Source organism: Trichogramma pretiosum, unplaced genomic scaffold (genome assembly GCF_000599845.2).
Source record: "Trichogramma pretiosum strain Unisexual culture from Peru unplaced genomic scaffold, Tpre_2.0 scaffold24, whole genome shotgun sequence".
NCBI classification, from domain to species: domain Eukaryota; kingdom Metazoa; phylum Arthropoda; class Insecta; order Hymenoptera; family Trichogrammatidae; genus Trichogramma; species Trichogramma pretiosum.
In genome coordinates this window covers 1,169,584-1,191,297 of record NW_019641611.1, presented here as the reverse complement: position 1 = coordinate 1,191,297, position 21,714 = coordinate 1,169,584, and the positions used below count along the sequence as shown (strand labels likewise).

At 44.3% G+C, this 21,714-nt stretch overlaps 1 protein-coding gene across 1 annotated transcript in view; it reads right to left on the bottom strand.

Moving 5' to 3' along the window:
* LOC106648147 (metabotropic glutamate receptor 7-like) overlaps positions 1 to 21,714 on the bottom strand; it is a 77,497-nt gene that overhangs the window by 38,140 nt on the left and 17,643 nt on the right. The window contains exons 2-4 of the mRNA XM_014364828.2: positions 9,136 to 9,431; positions 7,462 to 7,677; positions 4,223 to 4,354 (exon numbers count right to left, since the gene is read on the bottom strand). Of these exons, the coding sequence (XP_014220314.1) occupies positions 4,223 to 4,354; positions 7,462 to 7,677; positions 9,136 to 9,288 (501 nt within the window). The 5' untranslated portion in view covers positions 9,289 to 9,431. The remainder of the gene's footprint in view (positions 1 to 4,222; positions 4,355 to 7,461; positions 7,678 to 9,135; positions 9,432 to 21,714) is intronic.

Sequence of the window (21,714 nt, the reverse complement as noted above, 5' to 3'; positions counted from 1 at the left end):
AAGACGCTGGAGGTGGTGGGTGAGGAAGAGGAAGAAGTGGAAAAAAGCAAACGAACTACCAAGAGACACGTGTACAGTAGATAAAAGGTCGAAAATGACGAAGAAAAACAAAGTGTATGTATATGTGTGCGCGCGCGTCCCGGAGCGAGAGACAGACAGTTCGTGAGTGAGTGAGCGAGTGAGCAAGAGAGAGAGAGAGAGAGAGAGGGAAGAAAAGCTTATATCTATTTGCACTCGTTGGAGTAAGATCGAGAGCTTGCGACACGCCGAACTGTACACTCCCAGTCGGCGCCGAAATATATTTCCCTTTCGAATATCATACTTTTGCCAGGCAACGAGCCGCGCGCTGATTCTCTGCAAGTATGTACTTAGGCTTTGTATGCGTCGCGCGAGCCTCGCTCTGCAAGTGTGTAAGAGCATCGCTAAAACATACACCCAGCGGCGATGAGATGAATTTTTAATATTCTTCCTCCACGCACGCGCCTCGACCAGCGGCGTTTAATTAACTCGGCGGAGCGTCATTGCCTGGCAGTTGTTTAACGAGAACGGACAGCCGCGCGATATCATTAGGGACTCTCTCTCTCTCTCTCTCTCGATGCACGCTTCGTCACGATTGGCCGAGGTGATAAAAATGAAGCGTGTCAGCGGAAACTGACGCTGTGAGCGCGCCCCGCGATCCGTATAACTCACACAGCCGCTGCCGCGTACGCGAAGCTGCTCCGCAAGGCGGCTGCGGCGGCGATCGCGTTACGCTATAAAAGCTCTTGCGCGTATACGTGCTCGGGACTGCTTGGGCGTTCTATTTACCCACTGCACGAGAGTAATTGTTGCACTTTTTCTCGCGCGAGCACGCGCAACATTGACACTCTTTGCCATATGCGTAGAGGCACGGAGCGTCGAATTTATGTCAATTTAGTTTTAGCCGAGCCACGGCAAATAAAAGTTTATGCGGCGCATGAAAAAAAAGGCAATTAAACCAGAATGGGGAGAAAAAATTAGCAGCGAAGTAATAAAAAATCGGATAAAAACGATATCGAGAAAATAAGAAAAAGTTCAAAGAGAAACAAGGAAGTTTTGCTCGCAAAGCGAGCTTATATGCGCCGAGCTTAAGTGGCTCCATATAGATGTATACGCACGCGGAGAGACGCTCGCATTTAAGACCAAAAGCTCGCTACTCATTCCCACCGTATGAAACTTTAATCGACAATTTCAACTTTCTCTCTTGCCGCCGACTTGTTTCTCTCCCACTCGCTTGTTGTATATATGTGTGCTATACCAACGAACAATATCTCTCTCACTGTGTTACGGTCATTTGACACGAGCTGCTCCAGCCATTTCAGCTGAGAGCAAGAGTGGTAGTAGTAGTAGTAGTAGTAGTACACGGGCAAGTGTTGCTGCATTTACAAGTAGTGCTGCCGCTGCTGGGCACGAGAGTGGCCTGTATGCATGTATATGTATGTAGCGTTGTATATAGCCTCACAAATCACGACTAATGAGGCAAGAAAAATCGCCCGTCAACGCGACTGCTGTGCGAGTATAAGCGTCGAAGAGCTCGAGCCCACTTTCCCTCCGGGGAAATTTCGATGTCACGCTCTGCGCAGCAAGAAATCTCGACGCCGCTCGTTTATATGGCACAGGGTGCTGGGCGATAGGAAGAAAGCGAGAGAGAAAGGGAGATAGAGAGGGAAAGAGAGAGAGAGAGAGCTAGGTTCACTGAAAGAGTGGAAAAACATAACTCCGTGCAGCTACACATATAGCTGAAGACGAACCCGTGGAACAAAAGACAGTTACACGCTTGCTGCTGCTATAACTATGTGTGTGTATGTGTGTGTATGTGTGTGTTGCGGAACAAAAGTCCAGAGAGTAAAAGCTGCTACTGCACTGCCTGCGCACTGCTACTACTGCTTTGCGAGAGAGTACAAGTAGCACATGAACGTCAAAGTGAAGTCGCAAGAAAGAGAGAGAGAGCGGGAACGAGAGATGATGGCGAGGGGACAGAAGCTATGCGCGCGCGACCATTTCTTTTCAGAGGCAAAAGTGCCTCGGATAATTCGTTGGCCCCTTTGAGCGCGAGGAAAAAGTCGAGCAGTTTCCGCGCGCGCCCGGCCGAGCTCTACTTCTTTCCCTACCCCCGTGCAGCGGCGCGCCCCGCTTTTCACTCGTGCAGTTCGCGATTTGGACGACGACGACGACGACGACAGACGTTAAACGTTTCTCCCGAGCGCCGAGCTCTACGACGTCGCGATCGATTTATTGTTTTTTTTTTCTCGCGCGCGCCGCTCTCCTTTCATGCTCTCGTGTGTGTGTATGTGGCAGCGGCTCTCTCGCGGACGCTACTCGACAACTGTAAAAAGCCTGCTCAGCTTTCTTCCCTTTTTTTTTCTTTATTGATTTTACAGCCCGCGTTGTAACTTGAACGTTGAAACAAGAATGACAAGACGACGGTGGAAATTCAACCTACGTATATAACAACCGGACTCTCGAACTATATTTTCCTTCTAATTGGATTAACGTACTTAGCTCTCGGGGTTTTACGCGACTAAATAACAAATTCAATTTAATCTACGCGCAGCAGTCGTTTGCTTTCAATTTAACATGTGCCACGCAAGGCCTCCAGGTCAGTCGTATAATTGAAACGTGCTTGAACGAATTGCGCAGGTCAATGTACCGACGCGCCCGTGCAATAACTACTCGTACATACACCAACGTACACATGACAGCCGACAAAATGTATAGACAAGAGTTTGCAGAGTTTTTAAGCTCGAAATCTCCAGAGTCAGAAAATCGGACCTGTGAATACTGAACTTTCAGCAATTACCAGACCTTTAGATCAACCAGAGATATCGATAACACTCGGAAAAATCGATATTTTTCACCCATTGAACCACTGCACACTCTTCCGAGTACATACGTGTTGAACTTTCTCCAGCTCGAATTGAAAAAATCCACTCTGTATACACTCAACGAGAAAAGAAAAAGTTAATAGAACCCGTGGAACCTTTTGATATTTTTGGTTTCGCCTCAATTTTCCGTAGGATCGGGCTCATAACCATATAGATGCGGATAAATAACGTTTCTACGCAAAACGTGCAGAACAGTACATAAGTATAGTAATCGAAAAAAAAAAGTATTTTACCCAATGTGCATAACAAAGAAGCTGCGTACACGTTTCGGTACATAGAACAGCAGAGCCAAAAAATGATCCACGAGTTTCGCGTTGTAAATCGACCATAGATGAATACATAAGAGAGTGAGCAAGGAAGAGAAAGAGAGAAGAAAGCATTAGCTCGTTCAAAGCTTTTTTCCGAGCCGCGCGCGCAGAGTAGAAAAGGGCGCGCGAGCAAGAGAGGCTGTAATTTCATAATTTTTTCCTCGTGTTCGTTTCGCGCGAGCTTGAGGCTCTGGGTATATGTTCTTTGAAAATAGGGGAAGGAGTGAGTGAGAGAGAAGAAAGAACTCGGCCGTTGAATGGAAAGAGAGAAGAGGCCACTTAGAACTGCTCGGCTCTACGTGTACGTACACACACACATATATAGAGCTATATAGAAGCTGCCGCTTGCAACAACCAAGTGCTTGCTCGACATCTTTTGCTCCCTGCTATATAGAAAGAAGAGAGAGAGAGAGAGAGAGAGAGAGAGAGAGAGAGTGAGATTGCAGCTTGAAAAAAGCTTTTTGCCGTTCTGTATCGAAATGAGCCGCGCATAACACTCGCCAGCAGCAACTCACCATGTGCCGCTCGCGCGCACCAAGCGTATATATTTCTCTCTAACTCTTATTTTTTTTCTCCGGCTTTTCCGGACCAAAGCCGCACGGACGCGCGCGTATTATTTCCCTCTCGACACTCGAGACGCGAGAGATTTTCATTTTCAAGCTCGCCGACAATGCGAAGCAAAGCAGTTCTTGCTAGTGTCTCGAGAGCTGCTACTGTGTGTATTTTCTGAATGTGTGGCCTGGTGGGTGTGGATGTGTATAAGCGAACTGCAACGGGTAGCTGGGCCAGGGGACAAAACGAGGCCTCCGTAAGCCGATACTTTTTCTCTACGAGCGATGATCGCATCTCTCGACTCCAAGATTTGCCAGAAGATTGCCCGAGTTTAATTTACTTCGTGCGGCTTGAGCTTCGATTCCGCAACTCGCTTGGATTAACTTGCCGATGTAAGTTACCTCTATATAGGAGCGGCTTGGCTGCTGATGCTGCCGCTGCAAGCTCGACGAAACTTACCTTGAATAGTCTCAAAATGTTGGCGACCATAATGGAGACGCCGCTAAAGGAGGCGCCGATGACGCCGGTAACGGGCTTGTGCGGTTTGTAGATCGGTGACTTGCCGTTCTCGCACCTGTACTCGGTGATGTCCTGCGAACAACAACGTAACAACAATTAGTCGAGTCCTTATTTTTTGTACGCGAAACTGCGAGCACACGCGTAAAAACATTTCTCTCGCTAGGTATACGTATATAGTAAGTCATGCCACGCGATGGGTAATGAAGGCAGCTGCGCAATTAGAGTCATGCTGCACAAAGTAGCTATGCAGGCTCTGCAGCTTTCGCTTTACTTCTTCTCTCGCTCTTGCTCTCTCGCTCATCGGTCGAGAAACAAAGCGAGCGTAAAACAAACTTTTGCTCGCTGGAAATAATAACAATAGAGGGTAGTAGCTGCCTTCGCAACTAACTATCGCTCATTTACGTCGTATATGCGTAGCACAGTAGTATACGCCCGAGCCCAAGCTCCAGACCAAGCTTTAACTTGGAGACCTGCGCGAGTAAACGTATCAGATCGGTGAGGAGCCTATGATGAGTATTCCAAGTTTTATGCGCGCGCGAAAGACGAGATAGGTAACAAACAAGTTGTTCATTGTGCGCCCCCGAGGCATTGTCTAGCAGCTCTCCTTTCCTCCTGCTAGTTCATACCTCGACTTATTTATGTACATACAAATAAGCATAAAGCCTAATTGCCAGCACAATGGATTATATATTGTAATGTATATATGCTCTAGCTGTATACCCTCATGCTAGGTACTTTACGAGCTATGTTTGGACGCGTTAACAGCCAACAACACACACCCACGGGCAACAGCTCGAAAGTTTACTTTTCCTACGCTCTTTATTTTTATAGCCATGGGAAAACTCATTGATTTCTGCATATCTATCTATGTATATTACTACGCTACACAAAGAGCTGGATCTCTTTCTCTCACTCACTAGGCTCTCGGCGGCTGGAAGTGTGTTTGCTCCGAGTCGCTGGCCTCGAGATTTACATTACAAATTTAAACTTTGAATGAGTTTCTCGCTGATGGGCGTCGTCGTCGTTGTCGCCGTAGCTCGAGGAAAGTGTATAATGTTACCGAACACTGCTGGGCGCGCGAGACGAGAAACAGAGAGAAATTTGCTTTTGGGCGAACCGCGGCGAAGCGAGCAGAGATTCTCTGCGCCCTGCGAAGCGACCAACATAATCGATTGAGATGACGAGTAGTAATGCAGTGGCTCGTCTGTTTAAAGACCGTTAGCCCGTTGTATTACACGCTTGTGCAAGCGCTCTATTGACGCTCGGTATTATCGATATGTGCACAGCTAAATGTGTGAATCCGACCTTTGCTTTGCTTCGAATAATATACAGTTTTTTTTAAATGTTTTTTTCACTCGTGTAGTAATTCCACGAATAGTAGTAGTAGTAATACTCGACGCGGTGCGTGGGAAATCGTAATTAAACTCAGTATTAATTCAGATCTAGAATTAGCATATATTCAATGTTGATATTTGCACGTGACGCGTATATAACATAATCTTGTTTAACTTCGATAGTGTAATTTACCGAATTAAAATGAAGAATACACTCGAGCGTTACATAATCATAAAATAGTAAGCAATTTCCCTACGTAAAATATTCTAGAAAGCCTTACACGGTGGTTAAAAGGTTTTTTGCGTAACTCATAATTTCGGGGCTGCGTAATTTTTCTCACTCAATTCGCAGAGTCTTTACGTAACGAGATGCGCGCGAAACGCACGTCGCTCAAAGCACGAACGCGTGTCATGAAACTCTCTCTCTCTCTCTCTCTCTCTCTCTTTACAGATATATACATTGACGGTGGCCATTTAAGAGTAATACGGGCCGTAACTGGCGTATATTCGCGTGCGATGAGGATGGGATAGAGAGAGAGAGAGAGAGAGAGAGAGAGAGAGAGAGCAAGAGAGAAGGAGAGGGTCTTTTAATGCAAAATCGATCGATCAAAAAGCGCCACGCCAGCATGAGCTTTCAAGGAGAGCAACCCTAGAACAGTCAAGTTCGTACCTAGAACGAGGATAATATTCTCTCTCCAACTGCAACTTGGATTCTTTGACGCGCCAACACAAACTTTCCTAAAGCTTGCTGCGCACAATATATATAGATATATACGTAGTGCACGTTGCTACTGTTCATCTGCCATTTTCCTAAATCCATGAGCATAAAAAAAAACAAAAAAAAAAAAAAACGATCAAGCCAAAGATTCATTGTCCAAGCCATGCCTTGCGAGCGATGGATGCGGCTTTAAAAAGTTCAGAGATACGTATTAATAGAGCATGGCAAAGTGTCCTGCGTCGACCCATATACAAAACGTTTCAATCGACCGACCCCTGCTGCCGCGATGATCGACATAGCTATCTATATATATCGTGCCACGCGATGACGCAATACTTCGCGAAGCTGTATAGGTGTAGAAATACACAGACACGCGTCTCTTCAACCAAATTCGAGCTTTTTTTACTTTTTTTTTTTACTTTTTGAGAAAGACGAGCCGTGTACTATTTTTTTTGCATCTACTTTCATTTCAATTCAATCCATGCCAACGCGCAGAGAAAAAAATTGGTTTGCACTTTTGATGATATTCTTCTTTCTATACAGGACAGATTGCTCTTGTACGAACCACCCGAGTACTGTGGTCCAACGCGCGTGGCGCTCACGACGCGCTCGCTGAATATATATCGGCGCAAACTGAATTTCATGCGCGCGCGTAGCCGTACATACGCAAACTCATAATAGCATTTGTAAGTTTTTTTTTCGGGTTACACAGCCCTTCGTTTTTCAGCTACGTGTGAGTTGGTGATTCAAAATGCAAAATGAAAAAAAATGAATAAAATAAAATTGGTAAAAGAAATCCTGCAGATGAGACAATTAGGAGCGCGATTGAGTTGGAGGAAATCGTTCGAGCTGCTACAGAGCAGTGCCCACGCACAAGCGTGGCAGCAAAGAAACATTATAGAGAGAGAAAGAGAGAGAGAGAGAGAGCAAATATAAAGCCCCCCCGTTGCTCAAGAGGACTGCTCGCTAAGCTCTTCCGGTCGTTTTGCCTCTCCACTAAAAATGAGCGAGCGAGAAAACCTCTTAGTAGTATGGAAGGTTCATTAAAGCGCAAAAGCTCGTCGCGACGGTGCCGAAGTATGAAAAGAGAGTAGTATATTTATGAAAAAAAAGCATAGCTCTCGCACCTGATTCATATACGACCTGACGAACTCCATGCTCTGGTCGAGGGCGTAAGTGTCGCTGCTGCAGGAGTCGAGTATAAGAGCACCCAAGGTCGTGTTGGGCAGCAGCTGTTTGTCGATGTTTATCTGGTCGATGGCGTAGAGCATCGCCTCGAGCCTCTGCACGCCCTTCTCCTCCTTGACCGCGCCACAGGGTATGTGTCCGCTCATTCCTGACACCTGTAAGCACATTCGACATAGCAGCATTATCACCGGGCGTGCGTACTTTCCGCAAATTTGTTTACATCTACGTGTGAATTATGTTTGAAAGTATATGCATGAGTCGTGCACTGGCGAGAGAAGCTTATCGAACTGCAAGGGACGAAGCGATAAACTCCGAGCCCCGAGATAGAAACTCCAAGATATACGTCGGGCAGCAGCAGAGAAGTGCATATACTGCACTCGAATTGATTTTAACCGAGAACTGCTCTTTGGCTCTTTCATGTGCTCGAGGTTATATAGATTTCCCCGGAGAGCCTCGTGATAAAGTCCGAGCGCGACTTTCCAATCAAAGTTGAAATTATGTGTACTCGTGTATGGCCTAGGCTGCCGGAGTCCAGGCTGTTTATTGATATACGTGTATTCCTTTTGCACTAAAGCACGATGCAAAGCTCACGACAACTTCCGACGCACTTGACGTCGCTGAATTTCCCGGAGAGATTGACGGGCCCGCAGCAGCAGCGCACCAAGTGCATTTCAACTCGATTTGCGAGCGCTATTATTATGCTATATATAATCGACGACTCGATTGTCTCGACGCTGCGCACTTGGGGAAGAACAATTAATGCCGCACGCGCGATCGGACGTGAGACTTGAACTCGACTTTCGCGTTCTAAAGTGCCGTGGTCACTCTTGAACTAGTTTCGCCAGCTGCGAGATTTTTCTCACCAACGCTTATATATTCGTTCTATATGTAGTGAACACGTTGCAGCAGGCATTATATTTTCAATTGAATGCGGGAGAGAATACGTATTATGTTCCGGTCATCGCATATTGGATAAGTTTAGCTAATTCTTACGTCAGTTGCATGAATGTGCAGTCACGTGCGCGCGAGTGCGAGACAAGTTTCCGGACTCTTTGAATGGCTTGGCTTGCATCTCTACTTAACTCTCCCGGTCTTTTGCACACACGTGTGGCTGTGCTATATTCGCACTGTGCATATTTAGATACTGGCTCGGCTGTTGTTGCCGTTGCCGCTGTAGCTTTATCAAAGTTTCTTGAATGAAATTAAATTGCTCAGTATTAGCCAAAGATTACTTGTAAAGTTAAACTTTGAGGATGTATCACAAGTCGACGTTGCGGCCAGATAAACAAACTAGACCCGATGTGTATGTGCGTAGGTGTATGTGTGTGTGTGTGTGCGCGCGCGCGTGTAGGGCAAACAACTTGCCACTGCAGCCGAGACTGCATAAGCCAAAAGGTGGTGGTCGACGTTCGTTACCGAAACTATATAAACACAGCAGGAGTATGCATGGGAGTGGAGCCAAGCCAGCGATGTGAATTAAGGATTAACATATCGTTACGGCAATTATATACGCGCTGCGTGGCGCTTGCGTTGTGCTTTATCGGCGTCAAGGCCTAATGCAATAATGGATAATCGATGTTTGTCATGTACTGCCGGGCCTCGTGGGCACCTACCTGCTCGTGCATGGGGAAAATTCCGCCGAAAATGACATCGCCGACGATGCGTATGAGCTTGGAGCCGTCTTCGACGCCGTTGCTACGGTTGATCTGGTAGGCCCCCAGCGGGCCGATCGACACCAGCAACGCCAGTAGAATCTTCGCCGACATCTTCGCTGTTGCGCTGCGCTAATCTCTTCTCGCCTCTCGACGTTGCACGGCCACTGGTGCTCGTCCAGCGCTCTTAATTCATCGTTGGAGAGGCATCGATACGTCGTCTCGGCTTCTTCGCTTTCGTCTGCGTCGTCGCCGCACTGAAAAAAAAAAATAAAACCGTCGTTATAATTATTATACCGTGGGTGATTCAACGAAGCGTTAAATATGCAACCAAAATGTCTACGTATTACTATCTGGGCGAGCAACTTTTCGGTTTATAAGTAAGGGAAATTTGGAGCTAGCGCGACGAAATGCCTTGCTCTGGGTCAAAAGCAGCTCTAAAGCTCTGACTTGCGTGTGCAGCAAAGTTTGTGCCCCTCTGCGTGTAAGCAGTGTTAGCACGAGGTATACATACGTACTCTATATCTGTGTGTATACTCTGAGTGTTCCGCAGGTACACAAGTGTGTGAGTGCAGCGCAGATATTGCCGAACCAACTAGCTTACGGCGCTATCACTTTCTCTCTCTCTCTCTTTCACGGCTCACTATCGTCTTTTTGTCCAATATATAGCGCGCACGAGTGCTTCAGCCAAGCTCTCTTTGTCTTTGCGTATCGTCTTGCGCGCCGCAAAGTCGTTTCCTATTAATAGCAACAGAGACGTTCTCCAAGTGCTATTAGCCCAAGATGCTCACGCGCGCGCCACCGCCTCGATGTTTTTTCCTCGGATTTCTCTCGCGATTCGACGCGCTGTTCGAGTTATTCCCATATAACGAGCGTATCGAATTCTCTCTTTTGTGGTTTTCAAAGGTTTACATTTCGTATTGTTATACACCACGTCCGTCTCGTGCTGCAAGTCGAGTATTTTTTTTCCCTTTTTTTTTCGACTTCCCCGAATAAGGCGTGCGCTTGAATGTATAAGAGGATCTATTTTCAATCACGACCGCGAATATATTTACACGCGTTTCTGTCGCCAGAAAAAAAATAAATAGATTGCGTGAGTCATTGACGATATGCCACCAACGCCACAAAAAGCGACCGTATCTTCTCCGCGTGGCTCTTTGGAGCGCGTAGATACTCAAATTCAAACTGCGCTAACGATACTCGAAAGTACACGTGTACGAAGCTTGAAAAATGTTTCGCTCTACTTTCGGGACGGGCGGGAGCGCGAAAAATTGCGCGCCACTTGCGCCTTCTCGCTCTTTAGTTTTATCAACGCTTTTACAACCCTCCCTCCCTGCCTCCATCTCGAAAGCTTTATTAAACTTCTTTCGGGAGCCGCAGCTGCAATTTCGAAGCTTGACGGATAATTAAGTGCTTAGCCGCGTTATAATATCATCGCGCGTGTACATGCCTACTTCTCGCTCTCTCGCTTCCTTCAATCTATCCTTGCGCCCGTAAGCAGCGAGACTGCGATTTCTAGCGTGCAGCTGACTCGAGTCGGCCTCGAAATTTATATAAACGAGCTGCCAGCGTCTGAACTTATAGCGCAGAGCTTTAAAAGACAGGCGCATGCTTAGAAGCATGCTTAAAGAGGCTATGATAAAATATGAAACATGTACGCGAGCTCACAAAAATATGCGGAAGGACTATTTTTATTTATTGCCCGGATCCTTTTCTTTTCCTTTTTTTTTTAATCCAGACTGCTTCGAATTTTCTTTTTTGTTTCATCCCGCCGTGGCAAAGGAAAATGTATTTTATATGCGCGAGCGTGGATATTGCGAAGTTCTTTATATTCGGCGCTAAAGCGACCGAGCTCAACAAATTCAACATTGTATCAGGGTGAAATAAATTTTGTCGAGTCTTTATTTGAGCATGTGAAATACATCGAATATCTTTGTTTCGATTTTCCTTTTCTCTCTTTACCTCTGTTCCCACGAGCGTATAATGTATACGGGAGTACAGTGTTGGGTGCCAAGGAATTTTTTGCTTTCATCGATATAAGCGTGTACGCGCATACGTGGGATTCGGAGAGCATATGATTTTGCAGCTAACGGGTATAAAGACGAATATTTTTTCATAGATTCTAGATCAACATTTTTATTTAAAAAAACATGGAAGATTGACAAGTTGTGTTCAACTAGAAAATTGCAAGAGAGAAAGAGAGAATTAAAATAGACGAAAATTGTGTTTCTAAGTAAAGGGTCCAGATTCGAGCTCTATATAAAGCCTTTGCAAAATCGAAAGGAGAATAATTCTGCAATCTATTGCCTTATTCGATTAAGGAGTGATACTCACAGGTTGTTTGCAATATCCACTGAATACCTTTGACTTATATTATAAAGTTTGCTTGTATTTCTCGCAACTTCAAACCTCCAAACTTTTTCACAACTTCAAAAGTACACGGCTGGCAAAAAGCAAGTGCACTATTTCTCTTCAAAATTTATGGTTCCATGAGCTTTTCATTCACACTAGCGTACATTTGCACACAGACACATAACCGGAATTCAATCACTCAAGGGTCAAGGAGAAAAAAAGTAAGGAGTAACAACAACTATAAAAAACCGAGATAAATCTGGCCTGGATTTCGGCACCTTGTAGGGGTCTCACGTTTGGACTCGGGGTTACGACCCCCATCTTTGTAATGCGATGCGTCTATCAAAAAGAAAATTCTTCAGAGATCTAAACATCCTTATCCAAAATCAGAAGCTCGAGGGACAAAGGTGGACTAACGTAGTACAGCTCGAAATGTCCAAGATCGAATTTGGAATTACTGACAGATATTTGTTCAGATCAAGCTAGCTGCCTTCATAGACGAATTTTAAAATGAAAAAAAAGATTAATTTCGTTGATGTATAAAGTAATGTACAAGGGGCAAGTTTATGGAAAAGAATACCAAATGTTAGTCTCTTTGAAAAAGAACAAAGTCGAATAATAAAGAAAAGAAGAGGATAGGGTTTAGTCGGTAATAGTATAGAAGCATACGATTGGCCCATACAACATCAGTGCACAAACAACAATACACTACTCGAATTTACGTATCCGTGTGACGTGCTTATCCTGCATGTTGGATTCCTAAATGGACTTACCTCCTTGTTAAAAAGAAAAAAAATACACACTCTTACAAATCTTAATGCATTCGTGAATTATCGCTGGGCGAGGCTACTCTAGTATGCCGACCTGCCAAGCTTGCTTTATCTTTGCTAGTTTTGGCGTCGGATAAAAATTAAAACTTGGAATTTCTTACGATCATTTCTCTGAACCAGTGGGTGCGCGCAAACATTCATTTTCATCTCCATTACGCAGACAAGAGCGTACGATTCTTGAGCGAGCTATACTACTTGTACAACCTACCGAAAGATACTACGACAGCTTACACAACAGTTGTGTAACTTGGCTGCTAAATTTTGCAGCGACTAGTTTTACGAAATTGCAATCTCGAAAGCTGAAATTCCCAAGTAAAGAAGCTAGATCAAAGAATCGATGGACAAGGCAGACTCTACTGGACGCCCATACACACACACACACACACACACACACACACACACACACACACACACACACACAATGAAGCCGAGTATATATTATAACGAGATGAGAAAATGCAGGAGGCCCGCGAGAAACTGGCTGCTATAATGGAACTGACAGCTCTGCGAAGCCGGCAGAGCTTTTTGTGAGCTCTCGCGTCTTTCGCCTGGATTAAACGAAATGTTGCCTTGTATGTTCAGCATATAAGGTAAAGGATGCACGCCGTATATGTGTACATAAGCAAGAAAGGCTTCGTTGCGTTCCTCGTTAAATTTTATAATCCAGCTAACGCCTTTGCTTTTTCGTTTACTTTCATACAAGCTTTTAAACATTTCATACGTGCCACGAAATGCGTTATTTATTTTTTCATTTTTCACTAATTAATTTATCGATACTTTTGGCTGAATATTTATAATAACATAGCAAAGTTACTTTTTCTTCGCGTCGATGGATATATAATATGTACAAGCAATTCGCCGATGATTCTCTGCCGTTCGAGTTTTCTGGCACGCGTTCGACGGATGTAAATTTATGTAGTTTCCTCTTTCGTTCCCGTTGCATGTACATACCCGTGGCTGAATCAACTTATGCATCGAATCATGTGAATTGAATTTTCGTGTGGCCATTAAATAATATCAACTAAAATAACAATTTATATAGAAATAAGAGACTTTGCGCTAATATTAACGACTGGGCAAAAGTGATTCAGTGATAGCGTATGCTCTTGCATGTATTGACGAAATTCAATGCATGAAATACGTGCAAATATTTTGATTAGAATTTGCATCGAGTGTACTAATAGCTTCCATCACAAATTTATCAAATTTGTCTCAAAAATCTCCTTATATCACATAACTGTTTGTTCAAATATCCTTAGAAGTAAAATTCATTCATTTGATAATGAGTGAAAATTCTGCAGCCTAGACGCAAAAAAACAAACAATTGAGTTAAAAATACACTATTATATTCATTTTACATTCTCTAACGTACAGAACATTTCAGAAGAAAAAACGCAGGACAAAGCGCGTGACTAATTGGCTTCTAAAAACTTCTTGTACGGTTACTGGGTCGCGCGCACACACAGTCATCAAACGAAAAATCTAGTGCAAGCGCATGAAAAAAAAGTTCTGGGCGTAGTTTGAAAATAATTTAATGATCCGTTAATACCGGCTCCATGAGATAAATAGAAATATTAATGAATTTTTGGAATATCATTCGTGAGCTTGGGCTTTAACGGAGACATTTTCAACTTGATTAAATTCTGCTCCTCGCGAGAGATAAAAATGACTATAAGCAGTGCATACGGATATAACTTTTCATGGTCGACTAGATTTCCTGTCTTCATGCGCGAAGAAGGTTCAATTTCGCCCCTGACAGAAGCCTTAGTATGAAGCGAACAATACTCTTGACGGGGATAAAGTAAAACCAAGATTGTATTCTCTAAAGTCGGTAATAATTATATGCCACATACGCGCAGCTCTTGAGTTTTATTCTTACCGTATTCCACATCCGTAATATTTTTTACGCCCAACGCACGAAAAACAGTTAGATGTGTGTGTGCGTGTGTGTGTGTGTGTAGGTACAGAGTCAAAAAGAGTCGCTAATAGCACGTAAACGCCCCAAAAGCGGGAGAGAAAGATCAGCTCGCGGGTAACTCTCCAGGTATATATACATAATACGCAGCCGCGCGTGCGGGTATTACGACTCTTTTACGAGGTTTTGTCATTATTACGAGTCGCGATTAGTGGATTATTTAAGCGAGGCGTAAACGTGCTCTGGCGGCTGCCCATATAAAAGGCCATCTTTGTGTATACATATTGTTCCGTACTTTGTATTAGCATACATATGCGTGGTAATTTAACGGGCCCCTATATGGTGGAAAAGTCAACTTTCATGGATATGAATTTTTTAATAAACAAAGGGGGGAGCGACTGCGCGTAGGAAGCGATTTTTTTTAATTTGTGTTGGCGAATGAAAAAGGAAACGATCCCAATTTATCTTCGTCAGTGTCGATAAATTTTTGATTACAGTAGCACTCAAGCAGTCGCGAACGCTAGAGCGAGAAAGCGTAAAATTCCACGAGGCTTGAAAGGTTGTCTCCTCCGCAGCCTTTATCTCTTGGTGGTTTATCTTGGAATATAAGCGATCTATGTAGTAGCACTTACAGCCATCCACTAGCACTCACTTTGCATTCCAAGTTATTCTAAATCTTTTGGTTATAAACTTTTTTTTATACACGCAGCGAAATAATCGGGAAATTCGCATTCCCAATCGGCTAGATTTGACAAATATTTGATTTACGTGCGCGCAACGTCGTTCGTAGACATGCTAAACGTTTTATTCGGCGCAGGGCTGTGCTCAACCCCCTTGCCAATGTCGAACGCTCGAATTCGGGCCAAGAATTTTCAATTTAGCCCAGTCGCCGTCATCTCTGGCCTCGGGGCTGGCAAGGGCACGGCGCGCACACACATACACCGAGTAAGTTCATGCTCCCACGTGCAAAGTATATCATAACTGTGTCGGCTAGGCGCGTTATTGCAATTAAAGCCACAGCGAGCATTTGCGGCGAGCTCTGTGCCAGGGCCAAAAGACTGGAGGGAGACTTCGAGTCTTGAGAAACAACTACTAGTTGCTCGAAATTCACATTGAATTATGAACGACGCTGCGTGCGGAGTTGTTCATTTTTGAAAGCTCGCCTGCCTTTAGATTATAAATTCTCTGCCGCTTAACTTCGCGCTTGGCCAGCGTGAATTTCAGCTGGAAATTTCTGAAATAATAATGGTGCGCCGCGAGAAATGTCGTCGTCGTCGTAGTCGTACTCGTCCGTGGGGGCCTGCAGGAGAGAGAGAGAGAGAGAGAGAGAGAGAGAGTAAGGGATTATCGGTGCGCGCGTTTATCCGCATTAGTTTTGCGTTCGTGCACTGGGAATTGAGAGGCGATGAAGCTACGCGAGCCGGGCACGAGTTGTATATAGCCGCGGCAGAGGCAAATGAAGCACGGGGGTAATTAAATTTTTATACTTTCTTGCAAAGCGAGTCGGAGTTTAATCCGTCCTCCACTGAGTTTTTTTCTCTTTACAAACCGACACAGGGTTATATCGATGGCTTCACGGCTACAATTCACCGCGCGCTGAAACGATACTCTCTCTTTTTTTTCCTTTGAAAGACAATTGACGCCATAGCCTTTGCTCACCGCCTCGCCACCTCACCAAGGTGTACATTATCTGCTCTCCCGCAGAGTCACGTTTAGCAATTGTCCTTTGCGTAAGGTATATAATAGACCGGGTCGTTTTTGCAAAATTTTTTTGTATCGCCTGGGCTCATGGCTGAGCTGAAAGTTCAAGGTTTCAGATGAAAAAAGCCGGGCTGCAGAAGTCAAAAAGTGACCGGAACCGTTGTCGATAGGCTTTTGAAGTTTAAAAACGTTCTTCGGAAATTTAGCAAAATCGCTCTGCAAGTGGCAATCATATAGGGTAGTCACACCAATCAATGACCGGGTACCAGTGAATGACCATTTTGGAATAATCATATGAAAAACAATTAAAAATACATTTGTATGGACGTTATTCAATTCTTTAGTGAATGATGCATCTTGTTTTCTATGTTCGAACATAATTTGACAAGGAAAAACAATAATTATTGCTCATCCAAAAGTGGTCATTTACTGGTCGAAAGCGGTCAATCACTGGTATAAGTACCCTAATAGATTGCCAACATTGCTCAGAAGGTAAAATTTATGTCGACAAGACGTTTTCTTACGTATTTTTGTGGGTAGAATCAAATTCCGTAGTCAGTTTCCACCTAGGAGGACGATTTCATTGAAAAAAATGCACTTTTTCGATATCTTTATTCTGCGTAAAAAATAAAAAATCGTCTTGTAAACGTTTAAAAATGAACAGAAAAAATTTAGAAAATTTTTTGACACTGCTTAAATTTAGGGTTTTTTATGACGAATCCAATGGTATAAATTAGTATGCACTTTGAAATTATTTTAATGCAGAAAAATACATCTTTATCCCAAAAAACGACATCACGAAAAATTGAAAAATCGAAAAGTGTATTAGCTTCTTCCAGGAAATGGCTAAGTAGAATCAACTATGGAAAAAATTGCATAAAACTATCTAATAGGTTTTTTTTCTCACCTTTCCAACAACGGTTTCAGAAGTTGAAAATTCGCAAGATTCGCTGAGATACAGCTATTTTTGTACGATGCATTTTTTTAGCTTAAAATTCAATAATTCTGAGCCAGCTCTATTCATTAAAAAACCAGCGAAGTAGAATTTAAGCTAAAAAATGCATCGTACAAAAGTAACTGTATCTCAGCGAATCTTGCGAATTTTTAACTTCTTAAACCGGCGTTGGAAAGGTGAGAAAAAAACCTATTAGATAGTTTCATGCAATTTTTTCCATAGTTGATTCTACTTAGCCATTTCCTGGAAGAAGTCAATACACTTTTCGATTTTTCAATTTTTCGTGATGTCGTTTTTTGGGATAAAGATGTATTTTTCTACATTAAAATAATTTCAAAGTGTATACTAATTTATACCATTGGATTCGTCATAAAAAACCCTAAATTTAAGCAGTGTCAAAAAATTTTCTAAATTTTTTCTGTTCATTTTTAAACGTTTACAAGACGATTTTTTATTTTTTACGCAGAATAAAGATATCGAAAAAGTGCATTTTTTTCAATGAAATCGTCCTCCTAGGTCAAAACTGACTACGGAATTCGATTCTACCCACAAAAATACGTAAGAAAACGTCTTGTCGACATAAATTTTACCTTCTGAGCAATGTTAGCAATCTATTATATGATTGCCACTTGCAGAACGATTTTGCTAAATTTCCGAAGAACGTTTTTAAACTTCAAAAGCCTATCGACACCGGTTCCGGTCACTTTTTTGACTTCTGCAGCCCGGCTTTTTTCATCTGAAACCTTGAACTTTCAGCTCAGCCATGAGCCCAGGCGATACAAAAAATTTTTGCAAAAACGACCCGGTCTAAGTATATAAGTGCCAACCGCACGAATGGAAAACATAATAAAATGGAGCGTAGCAAATGAGATCAAGTTGGCGTGCGCGCGGCCCAGTCAGTCACGCTATCCTCTTTGGAAAGCGAGCGAGGCAAGCGAGCGAGAAAAGCCACACCCCACCGCCGCCTCTGTGCGCGCACGTCCCGAGTAATTCGACCCATAATCGTCATATTCTCTTCTCGCAAGCTCGAGAAAATTCGTAAACACGAATTCTTCAATATGCGTGGCATTATTTAAATGAGAAATAACGATGCTTTTGTTCGGCCCGAATGCTATCCTATGGGCGCGAACAAACAACTTGCCCAGCTATCCTCAATAGATATTAAGTTTTATAAAGTAGCTATATGCCCTCACCTCTCCTTTATCTCGGAGCAGCGAAAATTCAAAGTTCGCTCGGTCCGACGTCTATAGACGGGGCTATTATATAATATTATGCAAATGGATCTGCAGTAGAGCTAGATTTCACTTCTCGTATCAGCTCTCGACGTCCTCGTCGACTTTATTTATAAATGTCAAATTTTCGCAGTTCATAATGGATATTTATCCATTGTCTCGCTTAATCCTGTACTAACCCACTTAAAACCACTTGGACACGTAGCGCTGGCTACGAAAAATCTTCACAGCTGGAAAATTTTTGTTCAGAGCTTTCTTTTCAAAACTTCAATCAATAAGGCGTACCAAGTGTATTGTTTTAAACGAGCACAATGAGGAAATCTCGAAATGAGACAACATCCTTCGGACTGTAGGATCACGAACAAAACCGATCGGACCATAACTCACGCGAACCGCAGGAAAAAACGGTAGCTGGCCGGGATTTGATACATTGCGATTCGGCGTACGAGAAAGGCCATAAAATTACTACCACTGGAGAGTGTCGCAACCGAGTGTAAAAAAGATGAGATTTAACGAGATTTATATATGTCGCATAATTTGTCTCGCGGTTCGTGCGGAAATTAACGCAGGTAGCGGTCCCTCCGAGCGAGCGAGGAGAGCTGTTTTCACGTGCTTCGCGTAAATGAGGGAAAATAAAGAAGAAAGGAAACCGAATTCATTCGAGTCAACATCAAAAGAAGCGTAGGCCGTCGCATAGGTATACATGGAGCCCGTGTCGACTCCCGGAGGGAGTAGCGGAAAACCTTAACGTCGTAGAGAGCGAGTAGAGGACAAAAATGAGCGTTGCCGGGAGTAAAGAAAAATACGCGCGCGACTTGCATCGTGCTCTAGGCTATTCTTCTTCCCTTCTCTCTTTTTTTTTCTCTTTCTCTCTCTCTCTCTCTCTCTCTCTCTCTCTGCCTTTTACTCAATTCGATATCGTCGCGCGTAGCTGCTCTCCCGTGTAATACACTCGGTCAGCTACTACTCTCAGCTTTCAAAAAGTACGTTATAGCAGCTCGGAGTCGTGCTAAAAAAGCACAATCTGCGAGAACTGCCTGTTTGTTCAGAGCGGGGAATTTTTCCTTCTTTTACATTACTCGGTGTACATTACAACTGCGAGGCGGACTGTAAAGGGTGCAGCACACGCATATACAATCATTATGGGGCTGTGTAAGAGCCGGGCTCGTTGGCTGCCACGCGGTGGATTGCTATTACAGCAATAAAACAAACGAGGCACGAATCGTTATACCCAATATAATTGGCGCTGCTGTTACTCGTAAACACGCCTTGTACAATATAGATACATTTATGGGATTTGTAGGTACGCGTGTAATACTCGAATTTCACGACTACTCCGCTGGCTTCGAAGGCTTTGAGCGTATCCGACGTGGCACCGACACGTGCATATCCTATATATTGTTTTGCGCAGTAATAGGATACACGTTTATTGAAACAGCGCGCGCCATTTTCATCATTTTCACAGGGTCAAGACAAGTCGATGGTTGAGAAATCGATGAGCTCGATATCTCGAGCTCATTAGCCATTGGGGAAATCGAGCTGAGTGCCTGGCCTGGGTCCTCCTGTTCGTCCTCGCCCACTGCTACATTGCATGCATAATAAAAGAGACGGAGGACGGAAAGGGCTTGTAAATCGAGCGAGTGGGGCCTAGCTGCTGGTCTACTAAATCACGAGCGGCCCAGTGCTTCTACCGCTACTGTTGCTACTGGCTGCGTTTTGGCTTTATTGCCCGAGCGAGCGGGAGAGGTACTCGTCCTAAAAGTGGTGCACACGTATAAGCGTGCGCGCACTACAGCGCTATAATAACAAGCGCGATAAAAGCGCCTATAAACCTCTCGGCAGCGAGTACGAGCCGCAACAGTGGCCTAGTGCAACGTGGCAGCTGCGCGCCCGTTTGCCCGCTGCACATTTCGGCGAGAGAGAGAGAGAGAGAGGGAGGAGAAAAAAGCTTAGCCCGGATGTTTACTCAGTGTCCAATGATTGCTACTTCAACGTAGCCCGCTTTTTCTATAGCTCGACCGACGAAAGTTTCCGAATGCGCGCCCGAAGGAAGCCAGTGAGGAGATAGAGCCGCACGAGGAAGAGAGAGAGAGAGAGAGAAAGGAGAAAGTAGCAAGACCGATGGTCAATGCTGCGGCGGTTACTGTATGCTGTTGCCAGTGTGCCAGAGCTATGCGCGCAACAAACGGTCTTATCACTGCCTTGCCTCTCCTCCTTCTCTCTCCCTCCCTCTCTTTCTATTCCTCTTTGTGGCTTGTGTACACACAAAAAGCTCCACCGCGTACCCTCCAGCGGCGGAGCTCTCTCGCTCGGAGGAAAAAACTTATCTACCCGCGCGGTGAGTTTAGTTACTGCACACGAGTGCACGCGCGCGCGCGAGAGAGAGAGAGACATAGGCAAGGAGTAAAAAAGACCTTATATCGATGCAAATTTTATTCCTCTGAGAATATAGCTGCAGCCGAGGGTCAGAGCTTAAAAAGAGGAAGCGTATACGTACATAAGATTTGGGTTTCGAGTAAAGGATCGATGCTAACTCCAAGTTGGAAAACAAAAAGGCTGATTTATTTAAAAGTAAAAAAAAAAAGAGCGTTAACAGGTCTAACGACTCTTTCTCTTTCTATCGATCGGTGTGTGTCCGTTTGACGCGCCAAGCTAATAGCAAAAAGTGACTTGTTTGCCCTCACCTCTTTTTCCTCGCGCTATATCTCTATCTCATCTCTTTCTCTCTCTGTCGCTCGTGCATGTGAAAACGCGATTCAACTCTCGACCGAGCGTCGGTCAATTTCCATTTTCCAGCTTCTAACTAGCTTTTTTCACTCATCTATTTTCATTCTCCGAAGCAATTAGGCTTGTTTATGCCCCTCCTTCGCACGGCCCGGCTAAACTGTTTAACGTTTCAATCGTCACGCGCGCGTCGCTCATTTTTTTCGTAAACGCTAGTGTGCAGTAGTACAAACGGCTGAGCATACACAGACTTTATCACTGCTCGCTCTCGCGAGAGCTCGTGTTCGTTTACGGGTGCAACTGCGAGCTAAACACGTTAGTCGCTGATTTCGCAGGTGCGCAACGTCAAGTGCGAGAATTCGCGCTCATCCTTTTGCTCTAATGGCAGTTACGCAGCTGTACAGTCAAATCGCGAACGAAAATTACCAGAAGCTCGGAGCTGAAATCGCTTTTGCATAGGCGGCTACACGCGTAGGAGCGAAAATTCGTACCGCACCCCGAGCGATTAATGCCGTACACGAGCGTATCCCATACGTATATAATGTCGGGCTGTACGCGGATACGAGCCTGATGTATATGCGGAGCGCGAGGCGCATAATTGATTCTGCTCGAAGGTGTGTGGGTGGGTGTGTGTATATTGTGTGTGCGCGCAAGCTCAATCAGTTACGAGAGCAGCTGTCGATATTACGCGCACGCGAAAACTTGAAATATTACACGCGAGATGGAAAAGTGGCTTCGGAGCTCGGTGTAATTGTCCTCCGCCGAGCTTTCATCTGCTCGGAGGCTTTCTTCTTCTTTCTCGAAGCCGCACCACCTTATCTGGAGCATGTA